Source organism: Aythya ferina (assembly GCF_964211825.1).
Source record: "Aythya ferina genome assembly, chromosome: 15".
NCBI classification, from domain to species: Eukaryota; Metazoa; Chordata; class Aves; order Anseriformes; family Anatidae; genus Aythya; species Aythya ferina.
In genome coordinates, this window is record NC_140314.1 from 8,148,867 (window position 1) to 8,169,778 (window position 20,912).

General features: G+C 44.4%; 2 protein-coding genes across 23 annotated transcripts in view; one reads left to right on the plus strand and one right to left on the minus strand.

The window, feature by feature from the left end:
• Positions 1-1,294, minus strand: part of LYRM1 (LYR motif containing 1) — a 13,567-nt gene extending 12,273 nt beyond the window's left edge. For 3 of the 4 annotated variants that reach the window (XM_084536732.1, XM_084536731.1, XM_084536729.1), the window contains exon 1: positions 1,054-1,179. The gene's annotated coding sequence lies outside the window, so the exon portion shown is untranslated. Of the gene's footprint in view, positions 1-1,053 lie in introns of all 4 variants that reach the window. The other variant, XM_084536730.1, reaches the window with a different exon arrangement.
• Positions 1,076-20,046, plus strand: DCUN1D3 (defective in cullin neddylation 1 domain containing 3). 19 transcript variants are annotated; one of them, XM_084536712.1, is made up of 8 exons: positions 1,171-1,288; positions 9,562-9,677; positions 11,294-11,370; positions 11,499-11,579; positions 15,391-15,463; positions 15,901-15,964; positions 16,434-16,966; positions 18,813-20,046. In XM_084536712.1, exons 7-8 carry the CDS (start codon positions 16,536-16,538, stop codon positions 19,303-19,305), a joined length of 924 nt encoding a protein of 307 aa, XP_084392838.1. In that variant the 5' UTR covers positions 1,171-1,288; positions 9,562-9,677; positions 11,294-11,370; positions 11,499-11,579; positions 15,391-15,463; positions 15,901-15,964; positions 16,434-16,535; the 3' UTR covers positions 19,306-20,046. The 19 variants fall into 19 exon arrangements, with proteins under 19 accessions (XP_084392843.1, XP_084392837.1, XP_084392835.1 ...); XM_084536722.1 differs by lacking the exons at positions 15,391-15,463; positions 15,901-15,964 and having other exon boundaries at positions 9,562-9,711; positions 11,481-11,579; XM_084536719.1 differs by lacking the exons at positions 15,391-15,463; positions 15,901-15,964 and having other exon boundaries at positions 9,562-9,711.
• The last annotated feature ends 866 nt before the right edge of the window (positions 20,047-20,912 follow it).

The window sequence follows — 20,912 nt, forward strand, 5'->3', positions numbered from 1 at the left end:
GGCCTTCCTTATATAATATTATTGATGCATACAAAAATATAGCAACATAGACAGAAAACCCAGCATACGTTTATGCACCTTATTCATACATTGGCTTTAAGCCAAATGCAACTGAGTGTATGAATACAAGTATTTCCCAGCACTGGAACCGCTCCCAAACTCGAGAACAGGTATAAATATTAATGCCAGCAGAGGAACAATCCTCCCTGCCCCCTTTCTCCTTTCATTCCTTGGTGCATTTATGAACATTGTGCTTCAGTTTCCAAACACTGTTGTGCAAAAGCTTCCACACATATGCTACTAAAGATTTTTAGTTGTAATTTGAGAACTATAGCAGGACATATTTTGAAAAAAATATTTGCTTTTTGGAAATCAAGTGTATGAATTCCATTCAAATTCTTAAGTTTTGCTAAGTATCAACAGTATTTGCATTTGACTGTCCTGGGTTGGCATATGGATTGGTTTTGGGCCCTTCTGCCTCATGGGCTGCACCTGGGGCACTGAAACACAGCTGTGCACAGCGACACCTGTCTGAGTGCCCTCATGTTTTTGGGAAAGGACACTCAGGGCAGGTGGTGCAAGAGATGGAGGACACCCTGGTCTATCTTGGACATGACACTGCAGCCACTCCAGCACTCTGCAGGGAGCTGGGCAGGGGAGGAAACCGGTGGGTTAAGGGGTGCTGTGGAGCTTGACTGTGCCTGGCGCTGCCAATGCTCAAATCACACAATCACAGAACGGTTCGGGCTGGAAGGGACCTTAAAGATCCCCAGTTCCCCCCTGCCCTGGGCAGGGACACCTCCAACCCAGCCCCAAGTGCTGCCAGGGCCGGGCCAGCCCCAGCCACAAAATGGCGGCGGCCGCCCCCTCCCTCCCCCCCCACCCGCCCGGCCGCCGGGGGGCGCTGCAGGCGGGGCACCCCCTGCCCCCTGCCGGCCGGGGCGCAACCAACGCGTGCAGCTGGGGGGGGGGCAGCACCCCAAATCTCCCCTTTCCCCCTCCCCTCCGCCTTCTCCCCCGCGCCTCCTTCCCCCCTTTTCCCCCTCCCTTTACCTCCACGCCTCGGCTCTCCGCCACCCCTCTCCGCACCCTCCCCGCGGCGGCTCGGCCCCTCTCCACCCCCGCGGCGCTCCGGCGGTGGGCTGCGCCTCGCCCTCCCTGCCCTCACCGTGCGTGCGGCGTCGGGCACGCAGCCTTACGTCGCGCCGCGCCGCCAGCTGACTGCTCGCCTCCCGGAAGTGATGCGGGGAGGGGGGGGGAGGCCGGCCGCCTCGCCGGGAGCGCGGCGGTGAGTGAGGGAGCGGCGGCACCGCCGGGGGAGTGGGGGGGGGGGGTGCCGGGACCGGGGGCCTCCGGAGGGCTCCGCGCCGCCCCTCGGCCCCGCTCGGGCGCTGAGGGGGCTCCCCCCGGCCGCCTGCCCCTGCCGCTGGGGCGTCCCGCAGCCCCGGGGCTCGCAGCCCCAGCGCGGAGCGGCCCCGTCCCGAGCGCTTCGGACCGGCCGGGCCCAGGCCTGAGGGGGCTGAGGGAGGTGGGGGGGGTGAGGCGCGGGGCGGCCGGGCACGGGGCGGCCCTGCCCGGCTTTGTGCGGGCGGTCCGTGAGGCCCCTGAGGTGCTGGGCGGCGGGGGGATGAAAGGCAGAAGGAGCGGGCCGCGGAGGAGCCGGCTGCCCGGGCAGCGCTCGGTTTTTATTTCCCTCGTTTCGGCTTTTGCTCCCTCTCCGGAGCGTGCCTCGCTCCCCGCCTGCTCCTCCTGCCTGGGAGGGCTGGCTCGGGCCACTCACTCTGCGGGGCTGTGCTGAGGCTCACAGCCCGCCTGCCACAACTCTTGCGTGGTCAGGGCTTGAAGCAACGTTGGTTGAAGGGATGTGCCGGTCCTGTCAGAGCCATGGTCGCTGGGTCGTCTCCTGAGCATCCGTTATGGAGTTAATGCTGCTGGTGTCGATAACTGAAGAGCCTGATGCCAAGTACTCCAATATACATTGATCCACAGCTGGTAACTTCTTTTTAAATGGTGACATCCGCAGAATAACTGATGGGGTAATGGTGTCAGTGCTCTGAAGGGCTGTAGTGGCACAGACAAAAAGCACAGAGCTGACTGAACCTTTCCAAAAGCTGCTGACAGGCCTCAGTGGCTGTTGGAGGTTTGTTGCGCGCTCTGTCTTTTCTGGGAGAACAGATGATCAGAAGATATCTCTTCTAAACACATTCTGATTATCTGTGTGAGAGCCTCTTTGTCAAGCAGTTAATGTGTGACTAAGGTATTAGTGTTTCAGCTGGGCTTGCAGTGGGCAGAGAGGAGGTCTGAGTGCTGGTGTTTCCTTGGGCACATCTGAAGTCTGCTGCGTGCTCTCCTGGTGTAAGATACTCTTCAGAAGAGGAAATGGTCCCGTGATTAATGCTGTGTGTGAAAGCAGGGAGATGTGCCTTCACGTCCTTGTCTATTCTGTAGCTTGTCTTTAAAATCTTGTACCTTCCCTGCACAGGCGTTACCTAATGGTCTGTGGAAAACCTTCACAGTCCTTTATGTGACAGGCAGCCTGAAGCTTAAAGCAAAGATTTTCTGCAGATCAGCAGAAAAAGGAGAGCTTGTGATCTGTGTTGAATTAGTTCAGATTAGTATAACTGGCTTTACAGCCTTACTGCAAATATCAGCTCTTGTAATGATTTCTAAAATCCTGATTATTTCCTAATAGCGAGTTCTATGGGGACATGAATGGTTATCATCCTTAAACAATTTTGCAGGACTCGTAATGGGGGAAACTTACAGCTGTGATACTGCTTGACTGCTCAACGTGATGTTTTTGAAACTGCTTTCAGCTTGAGACTGATAACCTGCAATGTGATCTGTAATCTCTTTTGAGGCTGAGTTAGGTATCTTCTCTGCAAGATTTCTTGCTTTATTTTGGAGTCAGACACTGTCACGTTCATAGTAAATTGTAGCCAATTTGTGTCAGCACTTCTTATAATTTGTTGATCTTGGAAATTCATTTTAATTACATCTTGCTTCTATTTAGCATTAAATAACATGAAAGAAAAAGATGATTTAGTGAATTAAGGCTGATTTTGCATCAAAACCCAGAACAGCTCTTTTGGAAGGCTTTAATTTAGTTATAGAAGTGTGTACTGAGGAAGAGAGGCTGCCAGAGCATTTGGTGGACTTCTAAGACAAAGGGACTTGTTCTGACAAATTGTGTGTGGTTGAGGGGGAGGGTCTGTTCTGCTCGGTCCTTTGGTTCACCTTAACGACTGGGAAGAAAATCGTGTATGTTGTGTGGATGTGTACTGGGGCAGGGGAGTATCAAGTAGACAGAAATGAGGTGGAGGAATGAGAGATGGACATGACTACTCCAACACTCTGAGCTGTGTAAACTTGCATTTCCTCGTGGCAGAAAATGATGGTAGGGGGGCTTGGTATAAGCAGATGCACATTTGTGATCTGCAGGAGTTTGAGTACCCCAGTACTGCTCAGAACTGTCCCATGCTGTGGCACTCTCTTTTCTTTCCTGGGCATGGGGAAGTGTCCATCGGTGTAATTAATGTAGAGCCTCAGGGCTCTGTAAAACCCATCATCCTGTTGTTTTGGCTGTTTGTGAGAACTTTCGAAGCACAGGAACAATGTCATTATTCCATTAGGCGCAGGAGTCTGTAGTAACGAAGGGAACAGGAAAACTCTGAGTAAGAAGAGACTGTAAAATTAGAGGTGTGGGGTGTCAGGAAAACAGTGCTTTCTTTCATCCTCATCCTTAAAAATAAAAGAGGAGCTGAAGGTTGCCAGCCAGAACTTTTGGAGACTGAAAGCACAATCTGTAAACACTTGAGGGACTCGCTAGTCACGAGATAAGGGGGAACCCTTTAACAGCCTTCAGCAGAATTCCCTGGCTGGGCTCCTTCTCTCTGGCTCTTTCTCCCTAGGGGTCTGCCTCTTATCTCACTGGCTTCCTTTCCTTTATTGGCCTCTGACTAATAGGCTTTGTCTTGTGGTTACTGGAAGTCTAATAATTCCTTTTGTCTCTTCCCTCTTCCTTCTTTTAAAAATACTAGATTAAATGGCTCTAATGTTTTGCAGATTATCTGTGGTGGTGACATGGATTAATTGTATGCTTGACTCTAACTTACTCAGCAGTAATGACATAGTAGCTCGACTCGAAACAATGGTAATTTCATGGCGACTTGCATTAGCAAATGTTGCCTTTCTGGTAAAGAGCCACCTGCAATTTACTGCCTGTAAACACAGGACACTCGTAAGCTGTCTGTGCCGGCTGTCTTGGTGTCTTCTGTACCATCAGTCCAGAAGCAGTCTCAAGCACGTTGTGTGAAGCGCTTGGCTCAGTCAGCTATTTTTTTTTTTTTTTTTTTAAGCTGTAGTTTGAGTCTGGTAATTACAGATCTGGGTTGAAGCCCTCCCAGGGAATGATCAGAAAACCCAAGGCTTGCGGACGTGCTCGCATCGTTTGCTTCCACCTCAGCCTCCCCCTTGCATGAGAAGGTTTTGAGGAGCTGCTCAGCGGTCGGTAACTGTCTGTTGGTGAGCTGCTGGAGCACCCCGGGGTGCTGGGGGTTGGCAAACCAGAGGGGAGCTCCCTTTGCCCTACCCTAGTGCCGTGTTCTTCGTGATGACATAAGGAGCTTCTCACTGCCACAGGTAGCTGTGGTGTGATGCTTCTATGTTCTGATCTCAGGGTTAACCAGACCAGAGGAAATACAGGGGGAAAAGGTGAATGAAAGCTTCGTGCCCAAAAGGTAATGCGAGAACAAGGCTGCTTAGACTTGGTTCGTGCGCATTTTATCCCTGTCTGGGGGGACAGCTCTCCCATCAAATGAAGGAAGGAGAGGATCAGGCTTTTATTTAATTTTAATGCTTCTCTACGTGAAGAGCGATGGTTAGGGGATGACTTAGTTGTATTAAAGAACTCTTTCACAGAGGTAGGAGTACTGTAGAGAAACTAACAAAGACATAGGTGGTAAGGCAGGATGCCAGTAAACAGAACGAGCTGTGATAATCTTCTGGTGTCTCAGAAAGAATAGTTATAAATGCTGTTCTGTCTGTGACATCTGTTTTGTGAAAGACAAAACTTACTTAGCAAAATGTGAGAATGCTGTTACTGACCTTCTGTCACAGCTTTTTATTCCCAAAAAGTCAGGCTGCTGAAGACGGTATGACAGTCGTAGTTATTTGTTGTCTCACTTTTCCTACTTAGTGTCTGTGTTTTTTTTTTAAACCAAAAGGATTTTTGTGCTCCTGAAAAATGCCAGTCTTATTTTTGCATCCAAGTAGTAGCAGCAAGTGACAGTTTTCATTTCTTACTCTGAATTTTTTTAGTGTAACACAGCTTCTCCTTTTGCAGTTTTGAAACATCTAATGCTGTCAGTCTTTTGTTTTAAAGTGAGAGGGAGAAAATCATCCTAGCACCTAATGGATATAGGAGGCGTGTGTAGCTTAGTAATAGACTCATAAATCCAAATGTCCTCGAACTTGGTCATATGCTGACTGTTCAGTATTTTCAGTACAAATGAGTCTGTGCAGAGATCCTCAAGTACTCTGCGCTTAAATGGGTGGTCTAAAAATGCCAAGGGTCTGATCTGTGAAGTATACCAGCTTCAGGCACGGTTGCCTGGGCCTGGAGTTAGTGATTATATTTCTTAAAAGACACAGGGATAGATACCTGCACACCTTGACAATTTTCTTAAATAAATTGTTATTGAGTGAAATCAAGGGTAAGTCAAAATTTATTTCAAAAGTGTGTTGGTCAAAGCTGCCACTGGGCTCGAAAAGAAGAGCTGAGAGTCTTTGTTACTGATGACCAAGTTGAAGTATTCAAAGGATCTCCTTTGAAGCTGTTGATACAGTTAGCATCTAAATAGTGCTGCATCCTTTGTACAGTGTGAAGTGCCCTGTAATAAGGAAATCAGTAGAAAGAACTAAGGTCTCTGCAGGTGGCTTTGTGTATTTTTTGCTTTAAAAACTGCAGCTGGAGTTTTAAAAATCCAAGCACATGCTCTTAAAATGCTTTTAGATTTCAGTTTGCTTTAGGCCTTTCACTTAGCGCAATTCTTTGTACGTAACTTAAATATTATTCCAATATTTACATGGTCGGCTGGTCATGAAGTTCCTACACAGCTGTATGAAATGAGTGATTCTTCTGGCTGGCAGCCCGTAAGCTACATTACGCTTTACCAAGAAGGCTAGCAGGGCTTCTGTAAACGTCTTGTGAGCATCTGATGCCAGAAGTGACCTCAGGAGATGGTCTGGCTCTCGTCTCTGGGCCTGTCCCTTCTCTGGCCTGGTGGGTGGGTGTGTGGTTCGAGGTTCTCACGGCCGCCTTCAGACGTGCTGGAGGTGGGACACTGCTGATCAGAGCTGCTAGGAGGGCTTTCTGCTTGTGTGTGGTTCATGTAGTTTTCTTTGTTGTTGTGAGCAGTAAGAAATAGAAAGCTACTGACTTGCTACATCACTTTTAAGCATATCTCATTGTTACAGGAGTCACTGATTAGCTACACGAATTACATTCGCTCAACATGCCATGTGGAGGTACCTCAGCTGCTTCAAGATGAAGTCTGCCAGCCAAACTTGGAGCAAAAGAAAATCCACACACACTGAACTCAGTTCAAAAGAAAATATTTTTCCATTGCAGAGTGCATTGTAGACTGAGGTGGTTTCTCAAAGTTATTCTGGTTTGGCTTCAGGACAGTCACAGATTTCTGTAATTTACAGAATTGACTGAGGCAGAATAAAGTAAATATTTGTACCACAGTAACTCTCAGATGTTTACAGTGCGATGCATCTGTGTCAGATATCTGAGGATCACGGTTTCTGTTGGTTCCCTAAGCTGCAGCTTTGCTGTAGTGAGGTGAGCTGGCTGTGTCTGAGCACAAAGGAGCTCCTGCCCTGGCGTGTGCTGCTTCATTCATAATACACATCGAAGTGGTAAAGGTCTGTCATGCTGTGCAAAAGTTACGGTGAACCCTAGAAAAATGAGGAAGGAATATTGTTATACAGTATTTTACATGTTAAAGGAAAAAAAAAGTCATTAAATGATGATTTGCTTTCCTTGCAAGTGCTGGACTTTGGAAGTTGTATGGATTTTTGGCAAGGAAGCGAGGGGAGGTTGACGGGTTTCAGTAGATGGATATGAACAGCTCAGTGACTCAATCTTTTGGTTTTTGAAATTGGTAGATTCAAACTCCCCAGGTTTGAGTTACTTGCAGCAGAATAAATGAGTTTGCTTGTGTAGAAGTATGTAAAGTTTGTACTAGGTGGGAAGTTGGATGGAATCTGCTCTGGGTTCATCTTTCCTGAAAGTTGGTGGTGTCGCCTCAAGTGGCTACATCCTTTGTCTCAACTTCCCCACTGCGTGTTGTCTTGCTCATAGCCTAAATAGGCTCCTAAAAACAAGTACTGCTGCTCTGTAAATTAGTTCATTAACTTATTTACATTGCAGAAGCACCTGGAGGCACCCTTCCAAGATTATGCACTATTTAACTAACTGGACTTGGGTTTGCTCTGTGAAAATATAATAATCCTAACAAATCATTCCACCCACCTAATAAAATAGGATGAAGCACGTAATAGGAAAGGATTTAAAACTTTTTAATGGCGCTAAGTGGAAGAAAATGAAAAATAATCATCATGAAAGGTATTGAGTGGTTAGAGAATGTAAAAGAAAGGGAGGGATTTAAGCATGATGCACATGTGCTTTAAAAGCTGTTTAAAGAATGTCTTCTGCAAGCAAACGTGGTGAAGTACCTTCCCCTTCTCTTTCCCTATCACTTCTCACATTATTATTCATTTTTTCTTAAGCTAACCTCATACAATTAGCTGCACACAGCGAGCTACAGATCTGAAACATCTGTCCCAGTGTTTTCAGGCTTTTCTTTTCCCCATTGTGAACATGAAATGTTTTTATGCCCTGTGTCTTAGCAGGGTGCTCCTAAAGAGAGCAGAGAGCTGGTTTCTTCTGCTCAATCTTGAACAGAAGGATCTCCGGTGATGTCTTGGGGCTGGATGTGAAGTGACAGCGCACGAGGTTGAGGTGTGGTTGTTTAAGGGGTTCTGGCCTGCATTCTGGGTGCTGTAGGGCTTGCCCAAGGCTGACTTTGGAGGCTTGCTGGGAGCTCTGGCTCTTGGCGCTGAGAGCTGGCCCTTGACTGCCGTTTAGCCCTCTGCCAGGTGGCAGCCAGAACTCTGTGTGGTCCCTATGCCTGTGTGCGTGCCTTTTGCTCTGATACACGTGTGGCTTGCAGAGGCAAACCTTGTCCAGTCTGATCACATTTCTAAATACTGTGCTTTGACTCGAAAGCCAAAAGCAAGGCATACCAGAAATGGTTTGTTAACCTGATTTGGGACAGGTCAGCAGCGTTCCCATCAGGATTCCTCCCGATCCATAACCTGGCTCTAGCTCACTGACAGGTGCTGGAGCTGCAGGAAGCCTGACAAACTCTCAATTCTTTTTTTTTTTAACTAGTTGCAGTGGGACTTTCTTGCTTTTAGACTTCCTCTTGAGTAGTTTTGCATGGAGGTCCTTCTGCAGCAGAGATGCAGAGCAGATGTGCTACAGCCTCATGCTGGTGCGCTGCTCGTTTAGGGATGTGGTGAGGGGAGTTCGGGGCTTCTGAAAAACCATCACGTGTCCATCGTGCCTGTGTCGGGGTGCTCGGGCTGAGGTAGTTTCACTGCAGGCTATGGATTGGAAAGAGCAGTTCCCATACTGTGATGGATTTGGTAGAAGCTTTGTTCATAATTTCATGTTTACGCACCAAGTGCATCAGTGCAGGACATGTGCAAAATTGATCCTGCCAAAGAAGGAGACAATATTGCTAATTCTTCACTGATTCCACATGGAAAAAAAAAACAAAGAACTTTGCGTTGAGCAAGCTCACTACCAGCTCTTACTCCTTGAAAAGCAGCTGAAGACCAGTGTTGAGGCACCAGCAGCCTTGGGACTGCGGCGTTTCTGTAGCGCGATCCTCTGGGTGCTGGTGCTCAGGAGAGCGCAGCTCACAGCGGGGAGCCAGGCTCAGGTGCAGGAGGAAGGCAGGGCAGCCAAACAAGGGTCCTGGGGACACTGAGGGCTTGCTCACTGTCCCAGTGGATTGCTGCACGGGGTTGGTAACGAACGAGGGAGGCTGTTTGAGTTGCTGTAGCCTAATTCTTGTCTCGTGCCAGCCAGGGGAGATGCTGTGTGACTGCAGCACCGAGCCCTGCCTCAGGAGCCTCACCCAAGCACCAAGCTCAGACCCGTGCAGGAGAGTGGTGATGCTGCTCCCCGCCCCACTGCATTCATCTCGCATGACTTAGGCTGGAGTCAGTCACAGCATCGCTGTACTGACCTTTAAATACAGCCTTGAAGAGCTAGTTGTGTGTTTTTAACGAACTCGTGCTAACTTTTTATTCCACGCCCTGTAATTGTGTTGTCACAGAAGTTTAGGCTTGCTGCTTGTATTAAAAAAAAAAATAAAGTGAAATGGACAGCTTGGTAGAATAAAAATTATAACAACAGGAAGAATTGTGGCTGGCAGTTCTGGCAGATGTTAAAATTCCTGGCTCTTGACTGTGTATCTACAGGTCAGCCAACGTGGAAACTACTTCAAACAACCTGGGAAACGTTTGGCTCTCGCGGAGTGGGGCTGAACTCCATCAGCTTCAGCTGCCTTCGAACCTGCAGTACGCGTCGGCTTCCAGTAAGGGCTGTAGTCTGCTGGAAATGTGGAATTGGTGGGTCAGAGGCGTCTTCCAGAGAAATACCGATCTGTTTGAGGAGCAGTTAGTTTGTTGCATGAAGTTACCATGGCGATGCTGCTTTAAAATGAGAAGTGGGAGATGCTGCCTCTCGGCAGGCCCCTGGGGAAGGAGGCTGCATGGTGCCCTGTTCTGCCTGTCTCTCCTTTGCTCCCCAGGTGATTTATAAAAGGAATTATTTAGTTGCAGGAGGCCAAAAAAGTATTAACAGAGAGGTGCCAGATGTAGAGTTTCATTAAACTCGGGGTTTGTGGGAAGCTGCATTCACACAGAAACCTGAGTTGGTACTTGTGTTGCGCGGGGTGGCCTCTTTGGGAGGAGTGTGGTCTGAAAGAGCTGGGGGCTGCTGCTGGTATGCGGGGGGGTTCGGAGGCAGGGGGTGTGAACCCACAGGGAATGGGCTGTTTGGAATGCCAGCCTCAAAGACAGTCTAATAAGGATTCATCGAGGTGTGTTTCTGCTCTGCGGTGTGTATTACAGCCAGAAGTACCACCCTGCCATTCCTGCTGCTCTCAAAGCTTTTGGGATCCATGGCTTGCCCCTTTTATAATAGCCTTGATCTCAACTAGGTTTTATTCTTGTTTGCTCTCTTGTCATATCTGCCTATAGGACTTGAGCTTGGGGAGAACTCAGTTTATCTGGGGAATGGCACGTGCAATAAGAACCTGTCCTGTGGCTGACTTTCTCCACCCATTCCTTGCTCTGCACTGAGGAAGTCACTGAAGCTGCTAATGTTCTCCCTCGTTTGCTAGGAAGTAGGTCTCATGTAAAAAGTCAGCGTGCAGAATTGCAGCTTTTGATCACCTGCCTGCTCCCTAGATGTACTGAGGGCTGTAAAAACAAGCCTTTTGGTGGTAGTGTGACTGAGCAGAGGAGCTTTGCTGTAGCTTTCTTGGTTTTATTTTTTTTTCCTTGGTCAGGTACAAACAGAAGTGTTGTCAAAGTGCTGTGGTTGTAGCCCATGCTGTACAAACCAGACATACCTTTGTCTGTCGTCATCTCTTCAGAGCTTCTTACTTATATTAGCAGAGCTGGGAACTTCAGAGAAGTGAAGCTGAGCCAACTGGACTGAACATGGGAAAACAAACATGGAAAAGAACGCGCTAGAGAATGAAAAGAGAGTTACTTTCTAGACCCAAATCATGCTTTGCTAGGTAGCAGCTGTCTGGCATTCCCAGATTAAACAGCCACTGAGCTAACATGCAGTGATAGCATGGCCTCTGGTTTGCCATGAGCGCACGAAATGAGGAATTAACTCTGCCCTGCTGAAAGCCATAAAGCTGTCCGGAAGTGTGTGTTTGCTTTTAACAAACATTTGAACTTGTCCGTTATATTCTGTACCTGATCTGTGCTTTCAGTAATAACACATAGCAGCATTAATGTTACTTAGTAAGTCCAAAAGTGAGGTGGTTTTGTAAAACGACTCTCTTAACAAACGGAATTGGGCTCTACAAGGTTTTAGTGAATGCATAGTCACTACTGAGCAATTTGGTGTCTTTTATGATTTTTGTAGTCTCTTCTGAATGTAAAGACTTGTGCGGTCCTTTTGTTTTTACAGTGTTCCATGTGGAACCCAGGGAACCTGAAGGAGGCTGCAAAAGCTAGTGGAATGATTCCCTGTGTAGCTGAAGCTATGTAAGTAGATGTTTGCTTACAAGGTCACTGGCACAGCATCAACTGTTAGAACAGCGATTGCTTCTGGTTCAGCAGTTGCAATGATCCTCTTGTGCCTCCCCTATGGAAAGCTTTGTGTGTCTATTCAGAGCTGGAGAAAGATGGGGCACCCATGATATCGTTCCCTACGCTCTGCTATTTTAGAAGTCATGCCTCCTTGCCCACAAAAGGTAAATAACACACAGTGAAATTCTGTGAAACTCTTATAGGCTCTGCCTGATTGTTTGCAAAAAGTTGAGGCTTGGTTAAACTCTGGCAAATGTCTTTGCCTTAGCTACTGAAACCCTACTTGGGAAGGGATTTAATGTGTGGCTGAGCTGTGTCCCCGTTTGTTATGCAGTTTCATAATCCTGTCTTTGAAGTCTTCTTGAATGTATGTTTTTTTTCCTGCTTCTTGATACTTTATACTTCTTGAAACTTGTTGTAAATACCTTGTGATGCAACCCTGTATTAAACAGCATAATGCTTGGCTGTGTTTTGTTATTCTCTGGACATAACCGATAATTTCTATTACTACAATAATGTTAGTCATTGAAGAAAAATACTGTGTAACTTAAATATCCCCTTCACATTTTCACTTCTGCTAACTCTCCCCCACTGCAGTTCTGGTGTTTTCAGTTGAGCCACGGCGTGCTGCGTGTGACAGGGTTGGTACTGAGTCACTTTGTTGTGCTCCCTTCACACTTTGGGTTACGTCTGATCTGGACACTTCAAAACACTGGATAAAAACCAATTGCTTTGCAGCACTTGAAAAAAGAAAAAGAAAGAAAAAAAGAACAAAAACAAACAACCCAAGCATTAGCAAGGTCTCTCCCATCTTCTCTAGATTTTGTGTTTAATGTGTTGGGTGATACAGTTGTACATACCCTTTGTTCTCGGAGGGTGGCTTTCCTTTAGCTGGCGGCAGTTACCAGCACTAGTCTTCCTGTGTTTCCAGTTGCTTACTCCCTTCTAGAAAGGAATAGAGAACATAATTGTTGATCTCTGCTTAGCAGTTCCTGTTCTGGGGAAGATGGCCTCATGGGCATCTCGGTGATTCATATTTACTGTAGGTTATTACTCAATACTTGTCTGAGTAACCAGACTTCTCTGGGAGTACTGCATCCTGTAGCACTGAGTGTGTTCCAGTGCTAGCCCTGGATTTTGATCTTTATTATGAGAATGGCAAAACTGCCAGTCAGTGCTGCCTTTTTTTGTCTCACTGACAAGTTGTATAAGCATGTTACAGTAATTTTGCTCTTAAGAACTGATTGTTTTGGGAATTGGTGCTTTGCCACCAGTCCAGTATAACCTTTGTATCACATAACAAAAGAACTTTATACTTGAAGTTCCCAATCCAGCTGGGAGAAATATGTCTGCACGTCCTTGTGCTAACTTCAGCATAATCGGTGTGACCTAGACGTGACATTTGCTTTGCTCTACAGTTAAATGAGTAGCTCTGTTCACTTTCAGGAAAGTGCTTTTTTTTTTTTTTTTTAAATGCTTGTTGAACACTGAGTTCCGTGCAGCTCCCGATGCTGCAATCAGATCCTTTCTCCATCCTTCCTTAACAAAAGGTTTGAGTTCTCCCACTTGTTTCTATCTCCTTCCGAGGCTCTTACTGCTTTCATGGCTTGAAACCTGAGTCATGTAGGAAGCGGAGGTGACTAGTAAGTGAAGTGGATCCAGCACAGCGAAAGCATTTTATAAAAGGGTAACTGATGGAGTGCCAAAAGACTTGTCTCTTACAAATCCAGATAATTTGACAAAGTGCCAGCGGATGCACCGTGACTTTTTTTTAGCTGTTTTTGCTATTTTGGGTGTGGAGTGCTTCAAAGTACACATGGCACATGGCATCAAGTTTCAGGTAGTAGAAAACTGAGGAATTGCAGCAACTGTACTTGAGTTTCTTCTGGTGTGTTTGATGAGCAGGATTGTGCTGTGTAAATCTCAGTCAGGCAGAGGAAGGGAGAATCTCCATCACTTCAAGAAAGAGCGATGCTAGCAGGGCTCTGACAGTGGCAGCTCAGGAGCAGCAGCAGCCTCTGTAAGGCAGGTATGCTGGGGTATAGGAAACTTGTCTGTTTAGAAGGGTGCACTGCAGGGGACTTGCTTAACTCGCAGTCCCTGAGTTCATGTTATTGTATTCTCCAGTGGGTTTCAGAAAGAGCAATGAGGACACTTCCTCAAGTATGGGTGTTAATGCTGGCTGACCTCCCCTCTGTCTTCTCATGGCAGCAAATGACAGCAAAACTCCTGTTTCATCATGCTGATGGTGTCACTTAGTAGATTTTAATGTTAGATTATTGTTATTAATACAAGCTGTTGTTAGGAAGCGTGGCAGCATGAATCACTTTTGTTAGGCAAGTGTGTGGACAGAGCTTGTAAGTTAGTTTTGCAAACGGTTTTTCTTTTTTCAGATTTAAATCTGGATTACTAAAGTGAATTGGCTTAATCTACCCATTGTGCTGCATGCGATTTGACATCTACCAGCTGCTTTAGAAGAAAGTACCATTTATTAATAGGCAGCTCTTCTTTAACCTGCCCATAGGGAAAAGCTGTTCCTAATCCACAACAGCTAGCGATTGCTGTTATATCTGACCAGAAAATTTCATAAACTGTGTAAACTCTGCTTTAAGCTCTATAGCTACTTTTTAGATTTTTTTAATCAATTTTTTTACTTGCAGGCTGCACTTTAAAGAAAAACTTAGCCAAATTAGTGCCAGTTGCCTTTGAGAAGCTGATGGAAGAGCAAGAGTTAGTGTATACTTAGCACTTGAATGCTGATTAATTTAAAGAAAAAAGAAGGAAGGCTGATATGCCTAATAATATCCTATTTTGTTTTGGTGTAATGAAGAAATGACTGGTGCAGACTGAAGAAGGCAATGTTCCTCAGACATAATGATAGCAAGGAACCAGTGCCAGGCTGCGCTCCGCAACTCATAGAGTTGCGAAATGCTGAGGAACTGGGAAATTCTTATGGGTTAGGTGAACATGCATGTTTTAATGAATCATATGAATACAAATGAATAAGAAATTATTCTCGACTAAGTTAGATTGAACTTTATTTGCCTATAAAAATCGTGTTACAAAGTTCATCTTTAAAGCAAGTTTATGAGAGCATGTGCCAGGTGTCTGTTTCTACCTGTTGCTTTAAAAAAAATAAATTCAAAGTGATTTTCTGCAATTGCAGAGTTGTTAAATGACTTTTTTTTTAAAGTAGATTTCTAATGTCAGGTTAGGAAAATGCATACTTCTTCCCCAGTTCTGCCCTCTGTTGCTCTGTTTTTTTTCCCTCCCTTCTTCCCATTTCCATGCTCTCTGCAAAGTGACTTCAGATTATACCTGTGGATTGAGTGAAGCCTGTGACACTGACTTGGATGCTGTCAATAAAACAAGTAGTGTAGACTGTACGAGTGTAGCTATTCTAAGAGAAGCATTGGTTTAAACTGCAGATTCATACTTGAAAACTTTAAAAAAAAAAAAAAAAAAATTATAGAGAGCCATGTAGTCCATTGTAAGTTGTTTTTTGTTGTTGATTTTTTGAGGGATTTCTATGATTTAGTTTGCAGTTACAGAGTTTGTTGTACGAGGAAATTACTTGATAGAGTTGTAGCTTTTGGGTTATTAACTTCAAAAAATAATTAAAAAAAAAAAAAAAAGAGGGGCTGGGAAGCCAGGTGGTTGAAACCAGCATCTTGACAGTTGGAGTTGTACAGACAAAAGGAATCCTTTTTGGTCATGAAACTGCTTAAGTGCCATTTTGCCAAAATAGGTATGATGGCTGAGAGAAGATGTATGCTTGTAGTCATAATTTCTGGAGAATTCATCTATTCTTGGCGCTCTTGTCCCAGATTGGCTTACAGCTTTAAATACAAAGTTCAGTCTCTGCGGAGTTTTCCCCAAGAAAGAATACAGAAAGACTGTCAAGACATCTGTTTTCTTCCTTTATATTTAGTTTTTATCTCTTTTCTTTTCTTGTTCTAATCTGTAACCTGGAAGCAATAAACAAAAAGACGAAGCAAATCCAATTTTATGTTGGAGGCTTTTTCCTAACTGACAGCAGAGATGAAATGTGAGTAAATGGGTAAAGGAGGGCTGTGATAAGCAACTTCTTTCCTGGAGTTGATGTTTCTAAGAAATGGACTGTCTGTGGCATGGCTGCGTGCTGATAGCATGGTGTCAGAGAGTTTGCTTGGGTTTAGGGGGATAACCTGGAGTCTGTTCCCCGTGGGTGAAATACCTTTTCCAAATATGCAATGTTTTAGCATTATGATTTATAACAACAGTATGAAGAAATCATTTTGGCATTTTAATTTGGATTTTAAAAACTGAACTAGAATTACTACTATTTATCTGTGCATATGCCTGTCTGGACAGTTTAATTAAAAAGGCCCCCTCCCCTTGTCTGTCTCATTACCTGGGGGAAGAGCCCACTGAAACAATGAATAATTACTTGAAAACCAAGCAAGTGCTACCTTTTTTCTGCAAGCATGTTCTTTGTGTTTCCAGAACGAAAAGCTGGATTCCCAACTCTGTTAAAAACAAAACAAAAACTTGTGCTGCTTTGCTAAAGGTACAGTTCTAGCTCGAGTCTGTCAGGTTGTCTCATCGCTGTCCCTGTGTTTCCCCCACCCAGTGCTTTGTTTCAGTGTTTTGTATTCTATAAATAAAACACGGGTATACTTTTTTAAAACCATTTCCTTTAGAGTATTTCTGGGTTAGAGTAGTCTGTCTTGATGAAGTCTGTACATGAATCAACCTCTTTGTAACCTATGTTGCAGTAAGAATTTTAGGAATTTCCTTTATTAGGGCCCATTAGTATACTGCAACCACTGAGTGAGCTGCATTGATTTCTAGGTGAAGCAGCCTGAAATTGCCTGAAATTTACAGCATGTGCCAACTTTCCGTACACTGCTCCTTTTCAGTATGCAAAACTTAAATATCCTGAAGTCTGTCTCTTACTGGTGAATGTTATCCCACATTTAATACTTACAATATTCTTTGTGGAGAAGCAGCTATTTCACTCTGAAACTGTTTTTCAGGTTAGTTGACTGCCGCTAATGGCATGGTGAAATGTGTTGAAGAGCAGCTGCGAGGGTGTCCGACAGCAAGGGGACTGCTCTAGAAGCTGGGCTTGCAACATCATGGGCCAGTGTGTCACAAAGTGTAAGAATCCTTCGTCCACCCTTGGCAGCAAAAATGGGGAAAGGGAATCTGGCAGCAAGTCGCACAGTAAGAGAAGCGCAGTCCACAAAGACGACCACACTTCAGCTTGTGGGAAGTCTTCAGGAGATATTCTTGTGAACGGGACAAAGAAAGCGGACACTGCTGTCGAGTCTAGCCAGCCTTCAACGTTTCCTGGGGATACAAAGAAAGACTCTGTTTCCAGTGCGGAAGAATCTTCACTCCAAAGGATTGGAGAGTTATTTAGGAGATACAAGGATGAACGGGAGGATGCCATACTGGAAGAAGGAATGGAACGATTTTGCAATGACCTCTGCGTTGATCCCACTGAATTTAAAGTGCTAGTTTTGGCTTGGAAATTCCAGGCTGCTACCATGTGCAAATTTACAAGGTTAGTTCTTGTAGAACTTGTAATTATTTTCATATGTTAAAGTATATCCTGTCATCTGTATGTCAGAGACAGCCTCATTAACTTCACTTAGTTATTTTTTCTAACACGTGCATGTTGATCCAAATTAATTCCTGCTGCTGAAGAAGAAAGCTTTGTGTTGTCCTCTTCTTTTCCCCTCACAGTGGGTTTCAGAGCTGAAAATGTTTTTGGACATTATGCTGCTAATGACAGACAGCGTAGTGGTGTTCTGAATGGATGTTAGTTTATTCTCGACTTACAAAACCAGTTTTTCTGTATCCGCCATGGTCTTAATGATAAGATTGGACACTGAAAATCATTTTTGCTTTAAAACAATGTGAGATTCCTTAGTAATTGCTACTAACTGTGTTATCATTATGTGAAGAATGTAAAGCAGACTCCTTGCTAAGAATCATTCTTGCCCAACCAGTGTTACATGTAATGTCTTTTTCCAAGGTTAATTCTCCTAAAGCACAGAGAAATGTTTCTGTGGTGGCTGGCAAGTGACTGGTATTTGAAGAGCTGTCTGTTGTTCTGGAAAAAGTTGTCAGTCAGCAGGCTCCTAGCATCAAGAATGCTATAGGAAGTGACAGAACAGCTAAAACTTTGCAGCAATCCCCTGCACCCCTCCAACACGACTACCCATCAGTCCCATCAGTCAATCCAGAGTGCTTTGAGTAATAACTATTTTTATTCAGCCATAACTTTCAAAGTTACTTTGGTGTTCTGAGCCTTAAACCGAGCCTCTGTGTCTGAACACAGCTTCCCTGCGTCTGCAGAGGTGGTGTGGGTGTGTGTCATGTAGATGAGTTACTCTGGGATGCCAACAGGGATTTGTTAGGGGCTGAAGGAGCAGGTACCTGCTAATGTGGTAAAGGAGTTGCAAAGAATGGCTATGATTTTGCACAGCTGCATGGTTTTCATTGATGTTTTGATTTTCTTGGAGAGATGGCAATGCCAGTGGTGAGAGGGTACTTTTGTTCAGTGGCCTGCTCCATGGTACTGGTGCAGGTTGAGTTCCATCACAGAAGGCAAGGCAGTCCCATGATCTGAGCTCTGTGCTCTCCTGTCTTCCCTCCAGCCCATCCTGCAGCAGAGTCCGTGGTGTCATTTAATATGGCTGGTCGCTGTACTGCAGTGCTTGAACATGAGCATCGGATAAATCTGTTAGCCACCTACCCCTCACAGCCAGTTTACTGGGGGGCTTCCTGAAGCACTGCTTTTGAAGCAGTTTGTATGTTGCCCTGTAGCCTGTGTTACGTGGTGCTGTGCTCTCTCAGCATGTGCCTCCACAGTTGGCACCCCTTTTGTTCTGCAGCACAGAAGAGCAACCAAACGCTGAAGGAAAGCCCCCCCGAACTACTCTTTCCCTTGCAAACAGCTCATCCAGAGCATGGCACTTGGGCATAGGTGGTATGGTATCAAGCTGTTTTGTATGGAGTGCCTCAGAGAGCAAATGGTGTTCTCCAATGCGTTCAGCATTTTTTCTGTGGTAGATTTCGTGTTTGTGGGTTTGTCTGTTTTTCTGTGAAAGGCACTGGGTATGGTAGTATGGAGCAGTCAGAAAGCCGTCACAGCAAAGTTTTTCAGACTCTAGTGGTGGCCCAGCTAGGCCAGTGTGCGTGTTGTGAATGTGTTCTGAGCCAGCAGAGGCCTTTTGAGAACGTCTCTTTCCTGTAGCTGTTGTTACCAAGCGTTTTGTGCCACCTTGCTGGCAGCCGCCGTGTGTGTTGAGGTAACTCTTTCCCTGTGGTGTATCCGAGCGGAGATGGGAGGCACTTGGCACATGAGAGGCGTTCGCACTAATTTCTCTTCTCTTGCTTAATAGGAAGGAGTTTTTTGAAGGCTGCAAAGCAATAAATGCGGACAGCATTGATGGCATTTGTGCAAGGTTCCCCAGCCTCTTAAACGAAGCCAAGCAGGAAGATAAATTTAAGGATCTCTACCGTTTCACCTTTCAGTTTGGCCTGGACTCTGAGGAAGGACAGAGGTCGCTACATCGGGAAATAGCCATTGCCCTTTGGAAATTAGTCTTCACCCAAAACAAACCCCCCATTTTGGACCAGTGGATACACTTCCTAGTCGAGAACCCCTCAGGAATCAAGGGAATCTCCCGGGACACGTGGAACATGTTTTTAAATTTTACTCAGGTGATTGGACCAGACCTTAGCAACTACAGTGAAGACGAGGCGTGGCCGAGTCTCTTTGATACCTTTGTGGAGTGGGAAATGGAGCGAAGGAAAAAGGAAGAGGAAACCAAATGTATTGCATCTTCAGACACAGAGGGTCTGTGTACAGAAGAACAGACTTACAGCATTTAAGCAGTGGTGACAAAAGCAACCTGTTGCCCTTCATGAAATGTAAACTCTGGATGTTTCTGGAGATTACCAAGGCTCCAGATCTTTTCTACTTTACACCTTTTTCTGCCTTGTATTTGAAAGGGCTCTAAAATGCTGTATCATGTTTTAGGCACTTTCTTAATTTTGGTTATTCCTTTTACTCTTGCCCTGAAATATTTGACTCTGGCTACAAGTTAAGCATTTTTGGTTTCTTTTAAGACTTCAGATTAGTATAAGTAAGTCTGATATTTCTTGCACAATGTAGATCTTTTTAGTTAGGTTAAATTAACATTGCTAAATTATACAGTGCCAGATTAAGTTTTTCATACTACATCTGTCAGGGCAGGTTTGTACTGTGTGTAGTGCTGTTTACATTGTTGAAATTTTAGGCTGTAATAATTTTAAGGTTTTATACCAAGACGAATAGCAGTGTTAACTATAAATGCATTAATCCCCTGGTAATAAGGCTCTTTAAAAAAAAAAAAAAAAAAAAAAAAAGAAAAAAATTCCAACATAAGCAACAGCTTTTTGTAATATGGCTAATTCCCACTTCAAGCTAACTCTCAGCGTTTGAGTCCAGATCATTCCTTTTTTTCAGAGTTTCAAACTAAATGTTGGGATTGTTTTATAAAATTACTGTACCTGTCAGTCAACTGAGTGGTAGATGATGATTTGTATCTAAATCTCTTATACAACACATAATAAAAGAGCAGTACTACCTCAGTTTTATTGAAAGTGGACTTCTTGATGGAATTCCATTTTCTCTGGAAGTTGTATTTTTGTGGTTACACGAGAATATTTTTACTTGACTAAAAGAACCAAAGGTTCTGCTTCTTAAGTTTGTTAAACATTGACAGAAGCAACACACAAGCCCTAAATCTTCAAGGAAAACTGTGGTATAATTCTGCTTTAATTTGTTTGATTTATACCTAAAGTATTATCTTACTTGTCTGGCAAGCACAGTACTTCTATGTAAGGAACTATCTTTTGCATTAATATTGATGAACCAATTTTTTTAAACCTCTGTTTAATTGCTAAATCGCAGTTAATACTCCACACTTGCTGGAGCAACAATATCGGCATCTGATGACAAAGTGAATTCTTAATGTGTTCTTAATGACAACAGTGTAGATGAGTCATTTTTAGACTGATTTGATAATATTTGGATAGGAGTCAATTATTTTACAATACCTGTATTGGGACTATTTGCCTGTTGAAACTGTTGTGACTTAAAGGGAGTTTTATTAACACTGGTTGAAATTTTTTTGGTTATTGATGCTACCTTTTTTAATTTTAGTATGTCAACATTTTTACACGTTTTGGTAAAAGAGATGATTGCCAAGGCTTTCTATTAAGCTAAGTATCAAACTCATTAAGCCAATACACTTCCATTATACGCCCTTTCTTTTCAGAGCTGTATTTCAGGATCATAAAATGACTTCAGTTAAAAAAAAAAAAAAAAACAAAAAAAAAAACCACAAAAGCAAACAAAAAAAAACATAGCATCTAGTGGCTTTTGTAAGGGTTTTAAAGCTAAAGGAAATCACAATTTTAAGTGGTGAGCATGTCCTTGGATCCCAGATAGCAGG

Bases quoted from the DNA above. Each gene is read 5' to 3' on its own strand.
- DCUN1D3 (XM_084536717.1), top strand. From the start codon at position 16,536: ATGGGCCAGTGTGTCACAAAGTGTAAGAATCCTTCGTCCACCCTTGGC. The intron at 16,967-18,812 runs GTTAGTTCTTGT...CTTGCTTAATAG, and splicing joins ACCATGTGCAAATTTACAAG to GAAGGAGTTTTTTGAAGGCT.